Here is a 16386-nt window from a genome sequence, read left to right on the forward strand (position 1 = left end):
CAAATTTTAGTATCAAGATAATTGTTTGTTTGAGTTCTGGAATCTAGTCTTCTGGCGGCCTGCCTCTGTCATGTCTAATCCATATAATTCTGGGAGTTTCTATGAGGGTGTGCTCCCACCATCCTCCCATTTTTGCCTTCCTGCTCTCAAATTTCCCAACATCAGGGAATCCAAACTTTTGGGCACCTAGGCCCTCCACTTCCACTGATGCCTAACCCCTTACCCCATCCCCCCCTTCCAATTACTATGAGGGTGTGCTCCCACCATCCTCTCATTCCCGCCTCCCTGCTCTTGCAATTCCCCAACACTAGGGAATCCAAACTTTCAGGTACCAAGGCTGTCCACTTCCACTGATGCCTGGCAAGGCCACCCTCAACTACCTATACAGGTGGAGCCATAAGTCCCCCCCTTTGTGTTCTCAGGCTGGAGATTTTAGAATGGCTACTCCAGCTTGTTTCTTAGGACCATTTGCTTGAAAAAATTGTTTTCCAGCCTTTTACTCTAAGGTAGAGTCTGTCTTTGCACTGAGGTGGGTTTCCTGTATGCAGCAAAATGCTGGGTCCTGTTTATGTATCCAGTCCATTAGCCCATGTCTTAATTATTAATTGGGGAACTGAGTCCATTGATGTTAAGAGATATTAAGAAACTGTGATTGTTGCCTCCTGTTATTTTTGTTATTAGGGGTAAAGTTATCTTTGTGTGGCTTACTTCTTTTGGATTTGTTGGAAGAGGATTACTTTCTTGTTCTTTCTAGGGTATAATTTCCCTCCTTGTATTGGAGCTTTCCCGCTATTATCCTTTGTAATGTTGGGTTTCTGGAAAGATATTGTGTAAATTTGGTTTTGTCATGGAATATCTTGGTTTCTCCATCTATGGTAATTGAGAGTTTTGCTGGGTATAGTAGCCTTGGCTGGCATTTGTGTTCTCTTAGGGTCTATATGACATCTCTCCAGCATCTTCTAGCTTTTATAGTCTCTGGTGAGAGGTCTAGTGTAATTCTGATAGGTCTGCCTTTATATGTTACTTGGCCTTTCTCCCTTACTGCATTTAATATTCTTTCTTTGTTTTGTGCACTTGGTGTTTTGATTATTATGTGACGGGAGGTATTTCTTTTCTGGTCTAGTCTATTTGGCGTTCTATAGGCTTCTTGTATGTTTATGGGCATCTCTTTCTTTAGATTAGGGAAGTTTTCTTCTATAATTTTGCTGAAGATATTTATTGGCCCTTTAAGTTGGGAATCTTTACTCTCATCTATACCTATTATCCTTAGGTTTGGTCTCCTCACTGTGTCCTGGATTTCCTGGATGTTTTGTGTTAAGAACTTTTTGCATTTTGCATTTTCTTTGACAGTTGTGTTGATATTTTCTATTGTATATTCTGTACCTGAGATTCTCTCTTCTATCTCTTGTATTCTGTTGGTGATGCTTGTGTCTGTGACTCCTGATCTCTTTCCTAGGTTTTCTATCTCCAGCTTAGTCTCCCTTTGTGATTTCTTGATTGTTTCTATTTCCATTTTTATGTCCTGGATGGTTTTGTTCAATTCCTTCACCTGTTTGGTTGTGTTCTCTTGTAATTCTTTAAGGGATTTTTGTGTTTCCTCTTTAAGGGCATCTACCTGTTTACCTGTGTTCTCTTCAAATTCTTTGAGAGTGTTATTTATGTCCTTCTTAAAGTCCTCTATAATCATCATTGGAAGTGATTTTAAATCTGAATCTTGCTTTCCTGGTGATATGGGGAATTCAGGACTTTCTAGTGTGGGAGAACTAGGTTCTAATGATGCCAAGTACCTTGGGTTACTGATGCTTATGTTCTTGTGCTTGCCTTTTGCCATCTGTATCTCCTTAGTGTTACCTGCCCTGTCCCCGATTGGAGCCTGTCTTCCTATTATCTTGGTTGTATCAGAACTTTGTGGGGTGGGTGTAACTACTGGGGTAAGCGCTGGGGTCCAAAATCTGCTCAGTGCTCAAGAGCAGACAGGATGCTGCCCAGGTTAGAGCACCTGGGATCCCCGCTTCCTCTGGGTTCTTAGAGATTGGGGGCAGAGCTGCCGCCCAAGATCTGCTCAGTGCTCTGGCCCAGGCCAGAAGGAACCAGTGCTCAGGGCCGAGAGTGACTTCCTGGATCCTTGTGGGTCCCAGTTACTCCCTGTTTGGGGTGAACGTTGCTGTCTACTTACCTAAGATACTGCCCAGGTTAGAGTTCCTGGGAGCCCCGCTTCCTCTGGATTCTGTGTGATTGGAGGCAGAGCTGCCCTCTTGTATCTGGGCCCAGACCGGAAGGAGTGGTATCTGTTTTGAGGTCCAGCTGTGGTTCCAAGTCCTCAGCTTCTTCCCTCTCAGGGTGTCCAGATACCATGCCCCTGCACACTGGTCTGGAAGGATGAATCGGAGTCCTGAACTGGTGGAGTGCTGTAGGATCCAGGTCCTGTTGCAGTAAATCTCCACTCTCAATAAGCCTGTATAAATAACATACAACTCCATTATGATATTTATAAACTGTACACCTAGATTAGGCAGATCTACCGCTACACTACTCTATTCTCCAGCTATGAGATCTCTTGCTACTTGAGGCTTCTCCAGGCCATGTGGTTTTGTTCCATCTTCCTTCCACCTCCTCTTCCTCTGTCTTCCTCTACCTTTCTCTGTCTCCTCATCTTTAAAACTTCCAGCCCCACCTTTCCTTTCCACTGCCCCATCTCAGGCTCTAGCCTTTATTTGACCGGTTAAAATGGGAAGAAATCGTCTGAGTATGTGATCCCCTCCTCACAGGGGCAGCCCCTCTTGAGGAGGCATAATTAGCATCAAAATAAAAAAAGCACCAGGGCAAGCCACAACAAGGTCCAACTGGGAGTGAGTGGGCGGGCGGTGGGGAGACCTTTTCTGAGGCTTTTCCTGTAACAACTCTTTTAGGCAAAGGCCTTCTTATCCAATAGTCTTCAGCGAAACAGCTCTCCGAGTCGAGAGGTGGGCTTGTACATGTACACTTAGTTTGGGGTGAACTAAGGATTATATAGCTTTAGGTAAATGGGTAGGAATATCCAGGGAGGTCATTGGCTGAAGGTTAGGGGACTGAGGTGCCTCATTAGCATGGGGAGGCATCTCAGGAATCTCAGGTGCTTGCTAAATAAAAGGGTTTCTTATGGGAGAGGAAGGGAGTTGGTTCGGTAATTTCACCAAGGCTATGTGACATTCCACAGGTAGAGAGCATTAGAGATTTCAAGCTCCCCAGACAAGGTCAGAGAAGGAGAAACTCTGCTGGTAAAGGGAGTCCCCCATTTTGTGTCCAGCTCAGAAGGCTATCTGGACAATGGTAGATTTCCACCTTAATTAGCAGGGCCCAACAGTCCTGCAGCAGTTACTAGCAGGAGCCAGTGAGGCCTGGGGTTTCAGTAGTACTATGATAAAGTCTCTGACAAGAAGCAGCTTAAAGGAGGAGGGGTTTGTTTCACCTCGCTGGTCACACCACATCAGTAGTCCACAAGCAGACAGCAGTCAGGAAGGACGGCCAGTCTATAAAACCTCAAGACCTCCCCCCCACTTCCTTCAGCAAGGCTTCACTTTGTAAAGACTGCTCAACGTTCTGAAAGAAACAGCACCATGTTCTTGATCATTGTATGTTCCAACACAACAGGCGGTAAGCATTATTTGGTGAGATTCCAGACAAATGCATGTTCCCTTGACTCAGGACAGCTGTATTTCTAGAAAACTTCGTTATAGGAAAACTGTGCAGCTGGGAGCAGTGGAACACACCTGGAATCCCAGCACTTGGGAATTGGAAGCAGGAGAGTCAAGTATTCAAAGCTACATAGCAAGATCAAGGCTAGCTGGGTTACATGAGACTCTGTCTCTGAAAAGGGTGGGGGATGGACCCAAGCTATGCAAAACACACTGTATGCATCTGTGCAAAGTAGACTTCATTCCTAAATCCTGTCCCTGTTAATACACTTCTCAGCTCCAGGGTTGCCCAGTCACATGGCACACATGCAACTGTTACCCTGTGCGCTGACCCACATCTGGGCAGTGTTCTTTCAGCTTTCTCACATCCAGACTATAACAGTAACAGTATTTCCCTATAATAAAAACTTTTAGCCGGGCGATGGTGGCGCACGCCTTTAATCCCAGCACTTGGGAGGCAGAGGCAGGCCGATTTCTGAGTTTGAGGGTAGCTTGGTCTACAGAGTGAGTTCCAGGACAGCCAGAGCTATACAGAGAAACCCTGTCTCTAAAAACAAAAAAACAAACAAACAAACAAACAAAAAAACCAAAAACTTTTATTCACCTGATATAATTGTCATCTTGGAGGCTTACTGCTGAATAAGCTCACCCTTTCTGATTCTTTCTGAACTCTGGCTGGCTGATTCTTCTCACCTGTTCTGGCTCAAAATTCCTCTCCAAGCTGACTGATTCAATCTGGCTTCTCTCAGCTTCTCACTGAATTGCTGTCCTTGGCCTCAAACTAACTTTGGCAATTTGTTCTAATCTCCCGGCTCCTCCCTATTCTCTGACTTCAACTGCCTCTGCTCTCTGCACTGAACTGCATGACCTCAGGAATGAACTCAACTCCACTGCACTACACTCACTGCACTGACTTCCAACCGACTGACCAAACTGACTGAATCCCAAGTGCTGCTCTTTGGGGGGGGGATGGAGAGGTGACTCAGGGGTTAAGAGCACTGGCTGCTCTTTCAGAGGTCACGAGTTCAATTCCCAGCAACCACGGTGGCTCACAACCATCTGTAATTGGATCCAATGCCCTCTTCACATTGGATGTATCCTGTATCTGACTCATTCTTTCAAATCTTTCCCTGATTCATCACTTTGTCTGCCCCTCAATTAGATATCATTGTTTGGGATTTAACGTATGTACTAAGGGCCTGTCTGCATTCCAGCCAGATCACACAGATCTAGAAAGTCTTTGGATGTGATCAGAGCATCCATGTTGCGAAATTAAAATTCTTCCAACACAGTTCCTCAACACAGTTGCAAAATGCCAGCCATGGCACAGGCCTGTAGCCCTGACTACTCAGGAAGCTGAGATAGAACATCACAACTCCAGACTCACTTTGCATTCAAAGCCTAAACTAATTTAATGAGAACCTCTCTCAAAATAAAAAGTGAAATAAGGACTAAAGGTATAGCTCAGTGGTTTATCATTTGTCAGACACTTAGAATCCTTATTACCCCACCCCCCAGACTTCAAAACACTCTTGGGAGACCTGGCCTTCATAGAGAAACACTTACAAGAGGTACAGGAGTACATAAGCCAAACTTTTTTTGTTTTTATTTTTGTTTGATATAGGGTTTCTGTGTAGTCCTGGATGTTCTGGAACTCATTCTGTAGACCAGGCTGGTCTTGAATTCACAGAGATCCACCTGCCTCTGCCTCCTGAATGCTGGGATTAAAGGCATATGGCACTACTACCTGACTCATGAACCCTTAAAGGAACACAAAGGAGTCTAGAAGCAGCCTGGCATCCAAGATGGGGGATGAGGTCTGAAAGCTTGCAGGGCCAGTGCGAGCTTGTTACCATAGAAGAATATAGAGTCTGCTCCACAGTAAACAGGGGGCCACCTCTAGGTTTTGAGCAGAGGAGGGGCGTGGTTTTCAGAGTGGATGGCAGATCTTATGGTGTGGAAACAGGAGAAAGTAGACCAAGGTGTGAGACAGGCTAGGTTCCTTTATGTTGAGGTAGGCAGAAGGAACCAGAGGTGCCCAGCCACCTGGCTGACAAAGGAAACAGCAGGGTTTGTGTATTTGTTTTAAGATTTATTTATGTACGTAAGTACCTTTACTCTCATGTATGCCTGCGTGCCAGAAGAAAACATCAGATCCCATTACAGATGGTTGTGAGCCACCGTGTGGTGGTTGTGAATTGAACTCAGGACCTTTGGAAGAGCAGACAGCGCTCTTAACTGCTGAGCCACCACTCCAGCTCCAGTAAATTGCAGGTTTTTGTTTATTTTCTCAAGGGGAGCAGAGTTAAAGTTTGGTAATTGTCCACTTATTACTCATGTTCTTCTCGAGCTGGGATGTGGCTCAACCTGTAGAGAGCACTTGCCCAGCATGCATGAAAGTCTGCATGTGAGCTTTAGAACCACATAGGCAAGGCCCAATAGTAAATGCCTATAATCCCAGCATTAGAGAGGAGGAGGCAAGAGAACCAGAAATTCAAGGCTAACCTGAGCTATAGAAGACACTGTCTCAAAGATAAAGAAAAAGAGATGTTTGTTCCTAAACATCTTTGCCTTGTACTTGGTGGGCTAAGAGGACTCAGGAATTGCTGCATTGTTTTTGTAGCAGTCATCTTATAGGTCTAGGCCTCATGGCTGAGTCCCAGCCTTACAGCAAGACTGAAGGACTAGGAGTATTTGAGTTGCCAAGGGTGAGACAGAAGAATCACATGTTGGCTCCAGTGGACAATAGGTCAAGTTTACCCTGGATTATTGGCTAAAACATTTCCCAACCTATTGACAAGTCTTCATACAGGCTCAGTGGAGTCTGGCTCAATGGTTGAGGTAGTTAGTGGGGGCAGGATGTGTCTTGAAGATGGAGCTACCCAGAGTTTTGTTCCATCTCAGGTACCTGCCAGATCCTTGAAGGTCTAGTGAGGAATTACCACTGTAGCTAAAGTGGCCTTTGAGTGTCTGCAGAAGTAACCAGGCAACTGTTCTCGAACACGTCAGCAGTGTCATTTCAAGGAAGCTACCGGGAGGCTCGTTATGAATCAGACACTATGTGAACTCCCAGATTAATGACATTTAGGTCAACTGACAGAGGTGATGTTTGCTTTGAGAGTTTGTCTGTGTGTTCCCTGGGCTGATCTGGGAACTCAAAGGGCATTGTATGGAGGAACAAGGTCTCTCGGTCCTCTAGGCTCAGTCTTGAGCCCCACTCATTTTGTTTGGTTTAGCCATGGGGGACCCTACTTTGTAAAGGGCTTGTGACCTTCCATGGTGTTTTATGACAAAGTTGTTGAAAGCAGTTAAGGGTGTAAAGCTTGTTTGCCTTTTGTGCCCTTGCAGTGGCCCCCAAATGCCTCAGTCTGACCACCTTGAAGGATATGTGGTTCAAAATATCACTTGGACGACTGCACTGTACTTTGAGAATTTCATACATTCTTTCCTTTATTCGTTCATTCAATGCATAAGGATTAAAAGATTCCAGTGATTGACTGCTGTGTAACAAGCACCCCCCCAGCTGTCATGACTTAAAAGAAGGGTTTGTTGTTTCCCTCTGATGGATGGGTTTTCTAAGCAACTTTGCTGCTCTCACTAGCGTGTGTCATGCTGCTGTATTCCCCTGGTGTGTTGACTGAGAACGGGCTACAGCTGTTAGACCTGGGTTCTCTCTACGTCCTCTTTGTTCTGGGACTCTTCTAAGAAGCACACAGTAGCCCCAGAGAGTAAAGAAAGATAGGGGACCAGGCCTACCTGGGCCCAGCTACTCTGTCAGTTATGAGGGTAGCCCAGGTGCAGGGGCATCGAGAAATAGACTCCCTTTTTTGACAGGAGTGTTAAAGTCTCTTTGTAATAAATGGAATTTACAGTCTTGAAGTGTTCCACCTGGCTCTGGACCAGACCCCCCCACAGGGACAGAGCCCAACAACCTGAAAATACAAAAGGTTTGAAAATGCTATGATAAACGTCAGCTAGGGGGACACAGCGACAAGGGATATTTGAGTTGAGCACTTGAACATGGTGACACGAGACATTTCCGAAATTTCCACGAGGAACAACTGTCTGCTTGTGAGACAAAGCATCAAGGCTGCCCGTGGGAAAGCAGGGGCGAGGGGTCAGTACTGTCAAGACACGGTACTGTTGTGCCTTGGAGTGGAAGCGGCCCTGGAATCAGGCCGTGCCTTCCACTCGTGTTCAGGCCACGCCACACTGGCCACCTGAGTTGGTTTCTTTTCTTGTTTTGCCCTCCATACTGGAGGCTGATGAAAACAGACCAGGGAAAAGAGGAGTTGTTGGTAGCATTGCCACAGACTGGCACTTAGCAGATGTTCAAGCGTGCTGGCTTACTCCTACCATCCCAGCTGAGGAGGGTGATAAGTTATTTCCCCGCAGGTGAAATGAGCCAACTCAAGCCAGATTAGATTATATTAAATGCAGGTTTATTGGGAAGCTGCTCTCAGGTTAGTTCACTGGTCCTGAGGAAGGAGGCCCAGGGAGTCGCCAGGGGAAGAGAGAAAGAGTGCTTGGAGAGAGAGAGAGAGAGAGAGAGAGAGAGAGAGAGAGAGAGAGAGAGAGAGAGAGAGAGAGAGAATGTCTGTAAGAGCCTCTGAGTGAAGGGAAAGGGGAAAGGCAGCCCAACTCTTGGGTTGGAAAGTTCAGGGTTGGGGCCAGGGGATACCAGGTAGGGACTGAGGGATTCTGGGAGAACCTGGAGGCCAGGTCGGCTTTGGTTTGTAAAATATGCACCTCAGTCCCCTGTCTTGGCTGAAACTAAAGAGAGGGGACATTGAGTTCAAGGTCAAGGCCAGCCCGTGATACACATTGAGACATGTATCAAAACAACAAAAAACCAAAAACAAGTAAAACTCCGTAAGTGCTGTATGCCTAGCACCCCAGCATTTGAGAGGCAGAGACAGAAGGATTACTGCTCACAAACTGGCTAGCCTGGAGCTATCTTTCCTGTGGCAACAGGACTGTGTGGATGTGTAAGGCTGGTCCAGGGCTGGCGTGGTTTGCTGACGGGATGAAAATCCGGAAGGGATGAACACTGTGAATATACCTTCTGGCCTCCCCTTCCTTTCCTTCCTTCCTTCCCTCTCTTCTCTCTCCTCTCACCTCCTCTCTCTTACCTTCTGGCTTCATCCTCAGCCCTGGTTCTTAACTCCCCTGAGCCTCCTTTCTGCCCCTGATTTCTCAACCCCTCCTGGATCCGTCTTCTGACCATCTTTCTATTTTCAATCTCCCGGTTTCTCCTTTCTCTTCACTGTCTCTACTCTCTGTCGCCTCTCTCATTCCATTCTCTTCCTTTTGCCCATCTCTCCTCACTACTATCATTATACGTTTTTCTCTTTCCCCTTTACTCCTTCCCTCTTTCGCTTTTCTCAGCATATTTGTCGCATGCTCTTAGTCACCTCTCTTCCTACCTCCGGTCACCTACACCTTTCCTTCAGGGCTGCCCACTTCTATAGCCTTTGACCTGTATTTTCTTCTTCATAGTCTTTGTCACTCTCCCTACCTGGTCCTGCTATACTACTTAGATACGCCCCGACCAGCCCAACTCGCGTAAGCCCCGCCCCAACTACACAGACCACGCCCCACCGCAGGGCCTCCGCCCCACCCACGGGGCTCCGCCCCATTCTGGCCCCGCCTCCCGGCCGGCCCCCACCCTTGGGGTCACAGGGTCGACCGACGCTGAGGAGACGTAGCGACACCACCAGTCACGTGGTCACGTGACGCGTTGCAACATGGCGGCGCCGTGGGGCCGGGGCGTCTCTTCCTGACAGGGCGGCGCGCACGGACGCGGCCGGTGCCGGCCGGGACGCCGGGCCCTCAGCCTCGCTCTCCTGCTCGCTCGCACCGCCGGCTCGCGGGGTTGCCGGCTCCCGCAGGCCGGGGCCATGCAGGAAAGCCAGACCAAGAGCATGTTCGTGTCCCGGGCCCTGGAGAAGATCCTAGCTGACAAGGAGGTGAAGCGGCCCCAGCACTCCCAGCTGCGTAGGGCCTGCCAGGTGGCGCTCGGTGAGTGAGCCACCCCGGCCTGGCCCGCGCCGGCTTCCCCACGACGGCCGTTACCCTCCGGGCCTGCTGCCCTCCGCTTCTCCCAACCCGAATCCCACCCTCCGGTCCTCTTCCGCTTTACTGCCCCCGTGGGAGCTGGTGTTGGGGCGGCCGAGACTGTCCCAAGGTCACCTAGCAAGTTGGTGACAGCCACGGCTGGTTTTCTAGCCTCCCTGCCTAGGGCTCTTGCCAGGACTTCTTGTCCCGTTTCCTGGTTCCTCCCCTCACCATCTATCTCCTAGTCCTCTGAAGCAGTAGCTCTAGCTCTTAAGTTTTTCCTTTATCTCGACTCTGCTGGTTGGGGTTCTCGCACGTGAGCGATCAGAGCAAGTCAGAGAGCTGTCCACTTGGTATTGAGGGACCCCGGAGGCTTGTTTTGGAAATGTCTCGCTGGAGAACATTCGGGCTCCGCGAGCGCTTCACCTGGAAGAGATGTAGGATGATCCATATTTCAGGCATTGGACTTACAATGTGTAAGACTTACACTCATTTTAGGGCGGGTCCCTAAAATAAAGGTTCTGCAGAGCAAAGATACTTGTCTGATTTATTCAATGCGTTATCCTATGCATTTATGACAGTGCTTGGCACACAGTAGTTGCTCAGTAAATATTTGCTGGCTGAATGGATTCATGGATTATGGAAAGACAGAAGTCTCTAACTAGGTAAAAGCTCGGTAGTTGACACCAAAATCAGTCTTCCTATCTTTAGTTACTTATCAAGAGCCTGTGTAGCAGGCACTGAGGAGATGGCCATGAAGGAGAAATGGAGTCCTTGTTTGTCTCTGTGGATCTTGTTATGTTCTGATAGAGCAGACAAAACAATACTAGTAAGTGCTGCTGTCAAAATAAAAGACCAAGAAGTGATACAAAGGACCTGAGGTCTGCTTTAGGTTGGATGGTCAGGAAGTAGTTTTTTTCTGAAAATGTGACATTTGAGCCCAGTTCTGAAAGGTAAGAAATGTCCACCGTGTGGAGGTTCAAGAGGAAAAAAGTTGTGGGCAGAGAGCATCAGGACATTTGACCAGAGCAGTCTCTCTGCTAATTCACCACCCTGTGCAATCCATGGGATTTGGTTAAAAGGCCTGCTGTCCTAAAAGGTTGAGTAAACAGAAAGGCTGTGTTTCTGTTAGTAACTCTTCTCCATGGGTGCAGGAGAGCGTCCACTTGAGACCTCGGAATGGATTTGTGATCTTTGCACTTCCCCGTGAATAAGGTTCAGTTTTGGTGTGGGAAGCATTTGAGAGTCCCTTAGAGTCAGAAACCGTCGTTGGTAGTAAGGTGCTTGAGGCCTGTGTAATCCAGAAGCAGCTGATCTTGTGACATTCAGAGTCTGTAGAAGGGATTTACTGAGACCTAAGTGTTAAAGCTTTTCTGTTTTGAAAACCAGGGCCAAGAGTTGGGCTCTGTTCTATCAGGAATGTATCATAAGCTTTAGGAGAGCAGCTGTGAGTTAGGCATGAGCCTCGGGTTGAAACCCTCCTAGACTCCATTCTTGCCATAGTACTTTTAAGTTTTGATTTCTTGTTCAGAAATTTTAGCATCAAATATCATATTGCTAGGATCTCTTTATAAAATTGTCCTGTGGGTCATACTGGGCTGTAACACTGGTACATTATAAGATTTTTCTTTTCTTTTTTTTATTTATTTTTTCTTTTTTTTATTTTTTGAGACAGGGTTTCTCTGTGTAGCCCTGGCTGTTCTGGAACTCACTCTGTAGACCAGGCTGGTCTCGAACTCAGAAATCCACCTGTCTCTGTCTCCCAAGTGCTGGGACTAAAGGCGTGCACCACCACTGCCTGGCAAGATTTTCTTCTTTTTTTTTTTTTTTTTTTTTGGATTACATTTTTTTTGTTTAAAAGTTCAGATTTTTTTCCAATTTAGGCTGTAGAAATGCACATTTGAATTATATATTTATACATGCATGCTCTCATGTGTGAGCATGCGTACTTACTGCATACACATACGTGTGTAAGAAATGGCCTTGGCAGGAAGTAACTTCACCTAGGTTACATGAAATTGGAGGGATGGCTTGTTATCAGTGATCAGGGAGTTCATACCCAGGGGTGGTTTAAAGGAGCTCTTGTTTAAGATAGAGCTATGTGCTTAGCTAGGTAAAAAGACGTTTTTATTTCTGAGCAGTAAAAACACTGCAGAGTACCTGTGGCCCCTTACCATGTAAGGCCTTGTCTTGGGTCTCAGTAACCTCATTTAAGAAGAGAAATGTGTGGGGCTGGAAAGGTAGGTCAGTAGATAAAGTGCTCACAGCGGAAGTGTGAGGACCAGATTTCGGCTCCCCAGAACCCATTTGTATTTATAAGGCAAGCATATGTGGTGGCTTCCTATATCCCAAGTACTTGGGAGGCAGATATAGGGGGTTCTTGGGGCAAGCTGGCTAGCTAACTAGCTGAATTAGTGAGCTTCAGTTCAGGGAAGGACACTGCCTTGGCTAAGTGGAGAGCAATCAAGAATGACATCCAGCCTCAACTTTGGTCCTCCATGCACATGTGTATACATACATAAACACAAGAGTACACTCACACATGTGACCATGCATGTATCCCACATAAGAGCCCCAAAATGAGGAAGAAATAAGGAAACATGGCTAAGTGAGGGGGTGGGTAAGAAGTATAATGTGCTTTCTTTCTTTCTTTCTTTCTTTCTTTTTTTTTTTTTAAAGCAGAGGGGTTATTTTTGTCTTGCTTTTTTTTAAAAAAAAATTTGTTTTTATTTTATGTGCACTGGTGTTTGCTTGCATGTCTGTCTGTGTGAGGGTGTCAGGTTCTTTAGAACTGAAGTTAAAGAACAGATAAACCATTGTGAGCTGCTCTGTGGGTGCTGGGAATCGAACCTGGGTCCTTTGGAAGAGCAGCTGGTACTCTTAAATGTTGAACTATCTCCAACCCCAAGAAGAATAATGTGCTTAAAGATAATGTAAAGATTGTCATTAAGTTTGATAAGAACTCTAAGTGACCACTGAAAGCTGGAGTGCTTGACTGATAAAGAGTTCTTACTGGAAACTTTCTGTGACAGGTTATAGCCAGTTACAGCATGTTGGGGGAGTGGGGAGAGCATTAGGCCTTCATGTCTTTCTGTGACAGGTTATAGTCAGTTACAGCATGTCAGGGGAGGGGGAGGGCTTCAGGGCTTCATCTCAGGTCTTGAGAAGCCTGAGCCTTCTGGGATTCAAGACTTTCTGGATTCAAATCACCTGCCGTCACTTGCTGTATTTATAGTTAATCTTACACGTTTGTCAGTGTTACCATTAAGATGAAGTTAGTTGGCATGTACAAACTCTTGAGGGTAAAGTGGGTGTTGAGCAGATGCTTGCTGTTTTGATTATTACCACAGGATCTTTAAGCACTCTGATTCTGTGTTTTTTAACCTTGGGTAGGTCTTTCAGGAGTCACTTACTGATCTGCTTGGTTTGTAGATACAATAAATAAGAGTGTAATTATGGGACCGGAGAGTTGGCTTTAGGAGTGCCGAGTGCCTTGGTTACGTCCAGCACCCGTGTGGTAGGTGCTTCACAGCAGTCTATAACTCCAGTGCCGGCGATCTAACACCCTCTTTTGGGTTCTGTGAGCACCAGTCACACACATGATATACTACGTACATACATGTAGACAAACACTCATAAGATAAATAACTCTGTTCTTAAAAATAAAGAAAAAAGAAGTTTTCATGACAGAAGGCTGTGTTCCTTACAGCACTGATTTGTTAAATGCAGTGAAGACAGGAGTTGTCATTTGTAACAACAGTGATGAGCCGGGTGGAACAGGACTGGAGTGACTCAGTGAGTCAGCTCTCTGAGTATCAGATGCATAGGTGGATGGCTGTCCAAATCGAGGCTGGTGTCCTTTTCGTCAGGAGGAATCAAGAGCCTGTGAGAGCATTTCACCCCAAGGACACTGTTGCTCTTGTCCCTTTAATGAAGCCTGGACATACGTTCATTGTCTACAGCCTTTCAGCTCCAGCCCTTTGTTGGGGAGTTTAATTCCATTCTTAAAGCCTTCCTTTTGTAATTGTCTTAATAAGCCCATGTTTCTCCATGTCTCTTTATATTCTGTTCTTAAATTGTATGGAGTTTGGAAGGTTAATCAAAAAAGTAAGTATTAAAAAGTCTTAAGTGTTTTTAAATTGAATTTGGAAAATTTTGTCTACAGTTTAACTGAATCAACCTAATGATCCTCTTGTGTGTGTGTGTCTGAGAGACAGAGTATCCATTTAGTAATTTAATATGCACAAAGCATATGAAAGGGCCAAAGTGTTCCGTAATTGTTAGCTGTCATGCTCAGCCATCGTGAAAGTATAAGCCGGGCGGTGGTGGCGCACGCTTTTAATCCCAGCACTCGGGAGGCAGAGGCAGGCGGATTTCTGAGTTCGAGGCTAGCCTGGTCTACAGAGTGAGTTCCAGGACAGCCAGGACTACACAGAGAAACCCTGTCTCAAAAAACCAAAAAAAAAAAAAAAAAAAAAAGAACAAACGTGTATCTATTTATCATCTGAAACAGACTGCGGTTTCATGTCTATAGCATCTGTATACTGTCTGCTGTATCCTAAGGGTCTGGATTCCAGGCGCAGTGCCACTGTGAGCTTTAGTTTGGACCTTACTATTGTTATCACTTCCATTATGGCCTAAGAGTTGAACAGGCTAGCCAGGGGTCACTCATCCAGTGATGATGGAGCTGGTATCTCATTGGAGTTCTGGTAAGGATTCCACGAAGCCTTTGAAAGCAGTCATTGTACTCTGGTGAAGTTTCAGTGAAGAGACTGTTTTCTGTAGTTGAATTCTAAGTTACATTTGAAACCTTCTGGTCAAAAGTTTTTTTTCAGTATTTTACTCTGTCTCTGTTGTGCTGGGAGGTAGTTTCAGATGAGCATCACTGAGCTAGGTTTTTCTGATTCGTGTTGTTTGCATCAGCAGCCCTGAGCTCTGCTCTCCAGATTCGGGATTGATGACTGTTTGGGGTACTCTACAGTGGGAAACAGGAGAGTAGTTTGCCCACAGCTACACAGTGGGTGGGCAAACGAAGTTGCAGCTTCCAGTTATTCAAGCTGTGGAGGATGAAGTCCAGTCTCAGGCGTGCTGCGCTCACTGTTTGATGCCAGAGTTTAGAAGCTTGTGAGCCATGAGTGGCCACCCATTGAGCTGTTTGAGCATACTGCAGGTGAAAAACCGGCTGGGGTGAAGACACAGTGGGCACAGGTAGGGCTTTCTCCGGGGTTAGCTGTACTGTGAGGAGGATGAAGGAGAGGTGGCTCATGGGTAGTGGTTGTTGGTTTGTTGGTTGAGCTTGCTTAAATGTCATTCAGAAGAGAGAGAGTTACAAAATATATTTATAAGCCTGTGTTGTGTGGGAATGGTCAGCATTTAGACCTAGAGACATCACTCAGCGTGAAGACTTTGTTAGCATGTGTGACATTCTATTTACAGCACAGAATCCCTTGAAAGAAAAACCTCTTGTCACTGTTAGAAAGAACCTTAAGTGTGAAATCTGAAAAATATTAAAAATATTGCTACTTGCCTAATGTGGCACATACCTGTAATCCCAGCATTCTAGAAGCTGAGGCAGGAGGATCATGAGTTGGAAGCCATGCTCTGCTATTTATTGAGCTCTCGTTTTAGAAATGACATATGTGATCAGTCAGGCTTCAGGGTGCACAGCTGTAATCCCAACACTCAAGAGCCAGAGACAGAAGGTTGCTGTATATTTAAGGCCAGCTTGATTTGCAGAGTGAGTTCTGGACCAGCCAAGGTTCTATGGAAAAACTTTTATCTCAAGATTCAAGAATAATTAGAGTAATTAATTGAAATACTGTCCAGAATAAATCCTTCAATTTATTAAATTCTCGTGGATTAGGGATTTTGTCTGCAAGTGATATATTTCATAAAAACTGAACTAACAAGGCTCATAACCTCTGTAGATTGCTCTTAAAAAACAAACAAACAAACAAACAAACAAACAAACCAAAAAACAAGCTGTGCAATGGTGGTGCACACCCTTAATCCCAGCACTCAGGAGGCAGAGGCAGGCAGATCTCTGTGAGTTTACACACAGAGTCTGGTCTACAAAGTGAGTTTCAGGACAGCCAGGGCTATACAGAGAAACCCAATCTCAAAAACAACAATAACAACAACAAAACCAAAACCACCAAACAAACTAAAAAGAAATCCCCAGAGGGGACTCGATTGATGCCTAAGGCCACAGGCTGCTCTTCCAGAGGACTTGGGTTTGACCCCCAGCACCTACATGGTGGCTCATAGCCATTTGCAGCTACAGTCCTAGGGGATCTGCTGTGGTGCTCTGACCTTTCATGGTGCTCAGACATTCAGTCAAAAAACCCATACACACCACAAAAGAATAAAATTAACTTACTTTCTTTCTTTCTTTCTTTCTTTTTTTTTTTTTTTTTTTTTTTTTTTTTTTTTTTTTTTTGGTTTTTTGAGACAGGGTTTCTCTGTGTAGCCCTGGCTGTCCTGGAACTCACTCTATAGATCAGGCTGTCCTCGAACTCAGAAATCTGCCTGCCTCTGCCTCTCAAGTGCTGGGATTAAAGGCGTGCGCCACCACCACCCGGCCAAATTAACTTTCAAAAATTTATTTTTTGGTTTGTTTTTGTTATTTGAGGCAAGGTTTCTTGTATATGTATCT

At 45.7% G+C, this 16386-nt stretch overlaps 1 protein-coding gene across 4 annotated transcripts in view; it reads left to right on the forward strand.

The window, feature by feature from the left end:
- Nucleotides 1-9392: 9392 nt before the first annotated feature.
- Nucleotides 9393-16386, forward strand: part of Arfgef2 (ARF guanine nucleotide exchange factor 2) — an 81848-nt gene continuing 74854 nt past the window's right edge. For all 4 annotated transcript variants that reach the window (XM_034494264.2, XM_076930262.1, XM_076930263.1 and 1 more), the window contains exon 1: nt 9393-9695. In XM_034494264.2, the coding sequence (XP_034350155.1) occupies nt 9575-9695 (121 nt within the window). In that variant the 5' untranslated portion in view covers nt 9393-9574. The remainder of the gene's footprint in view (nt 9696-16386) is intronic.

The sequence above is a fragment of the Arvicanthis niloticus genome, chromosome 2 (assembly GCF_011762505.2).
Source record: "Arvicanthis niloticus isolate mArvNil1 chromosome 2, mArvNil1.pat.X, whole genome shotgun sequence".
NCBI classification, from domain to species: domain Eukaryota; kingdom Metazoa; phylum Chordata; class Mammalia; order Rodentia; family Muridae; genus Arvicanthis; species Arvicanthis niloticus.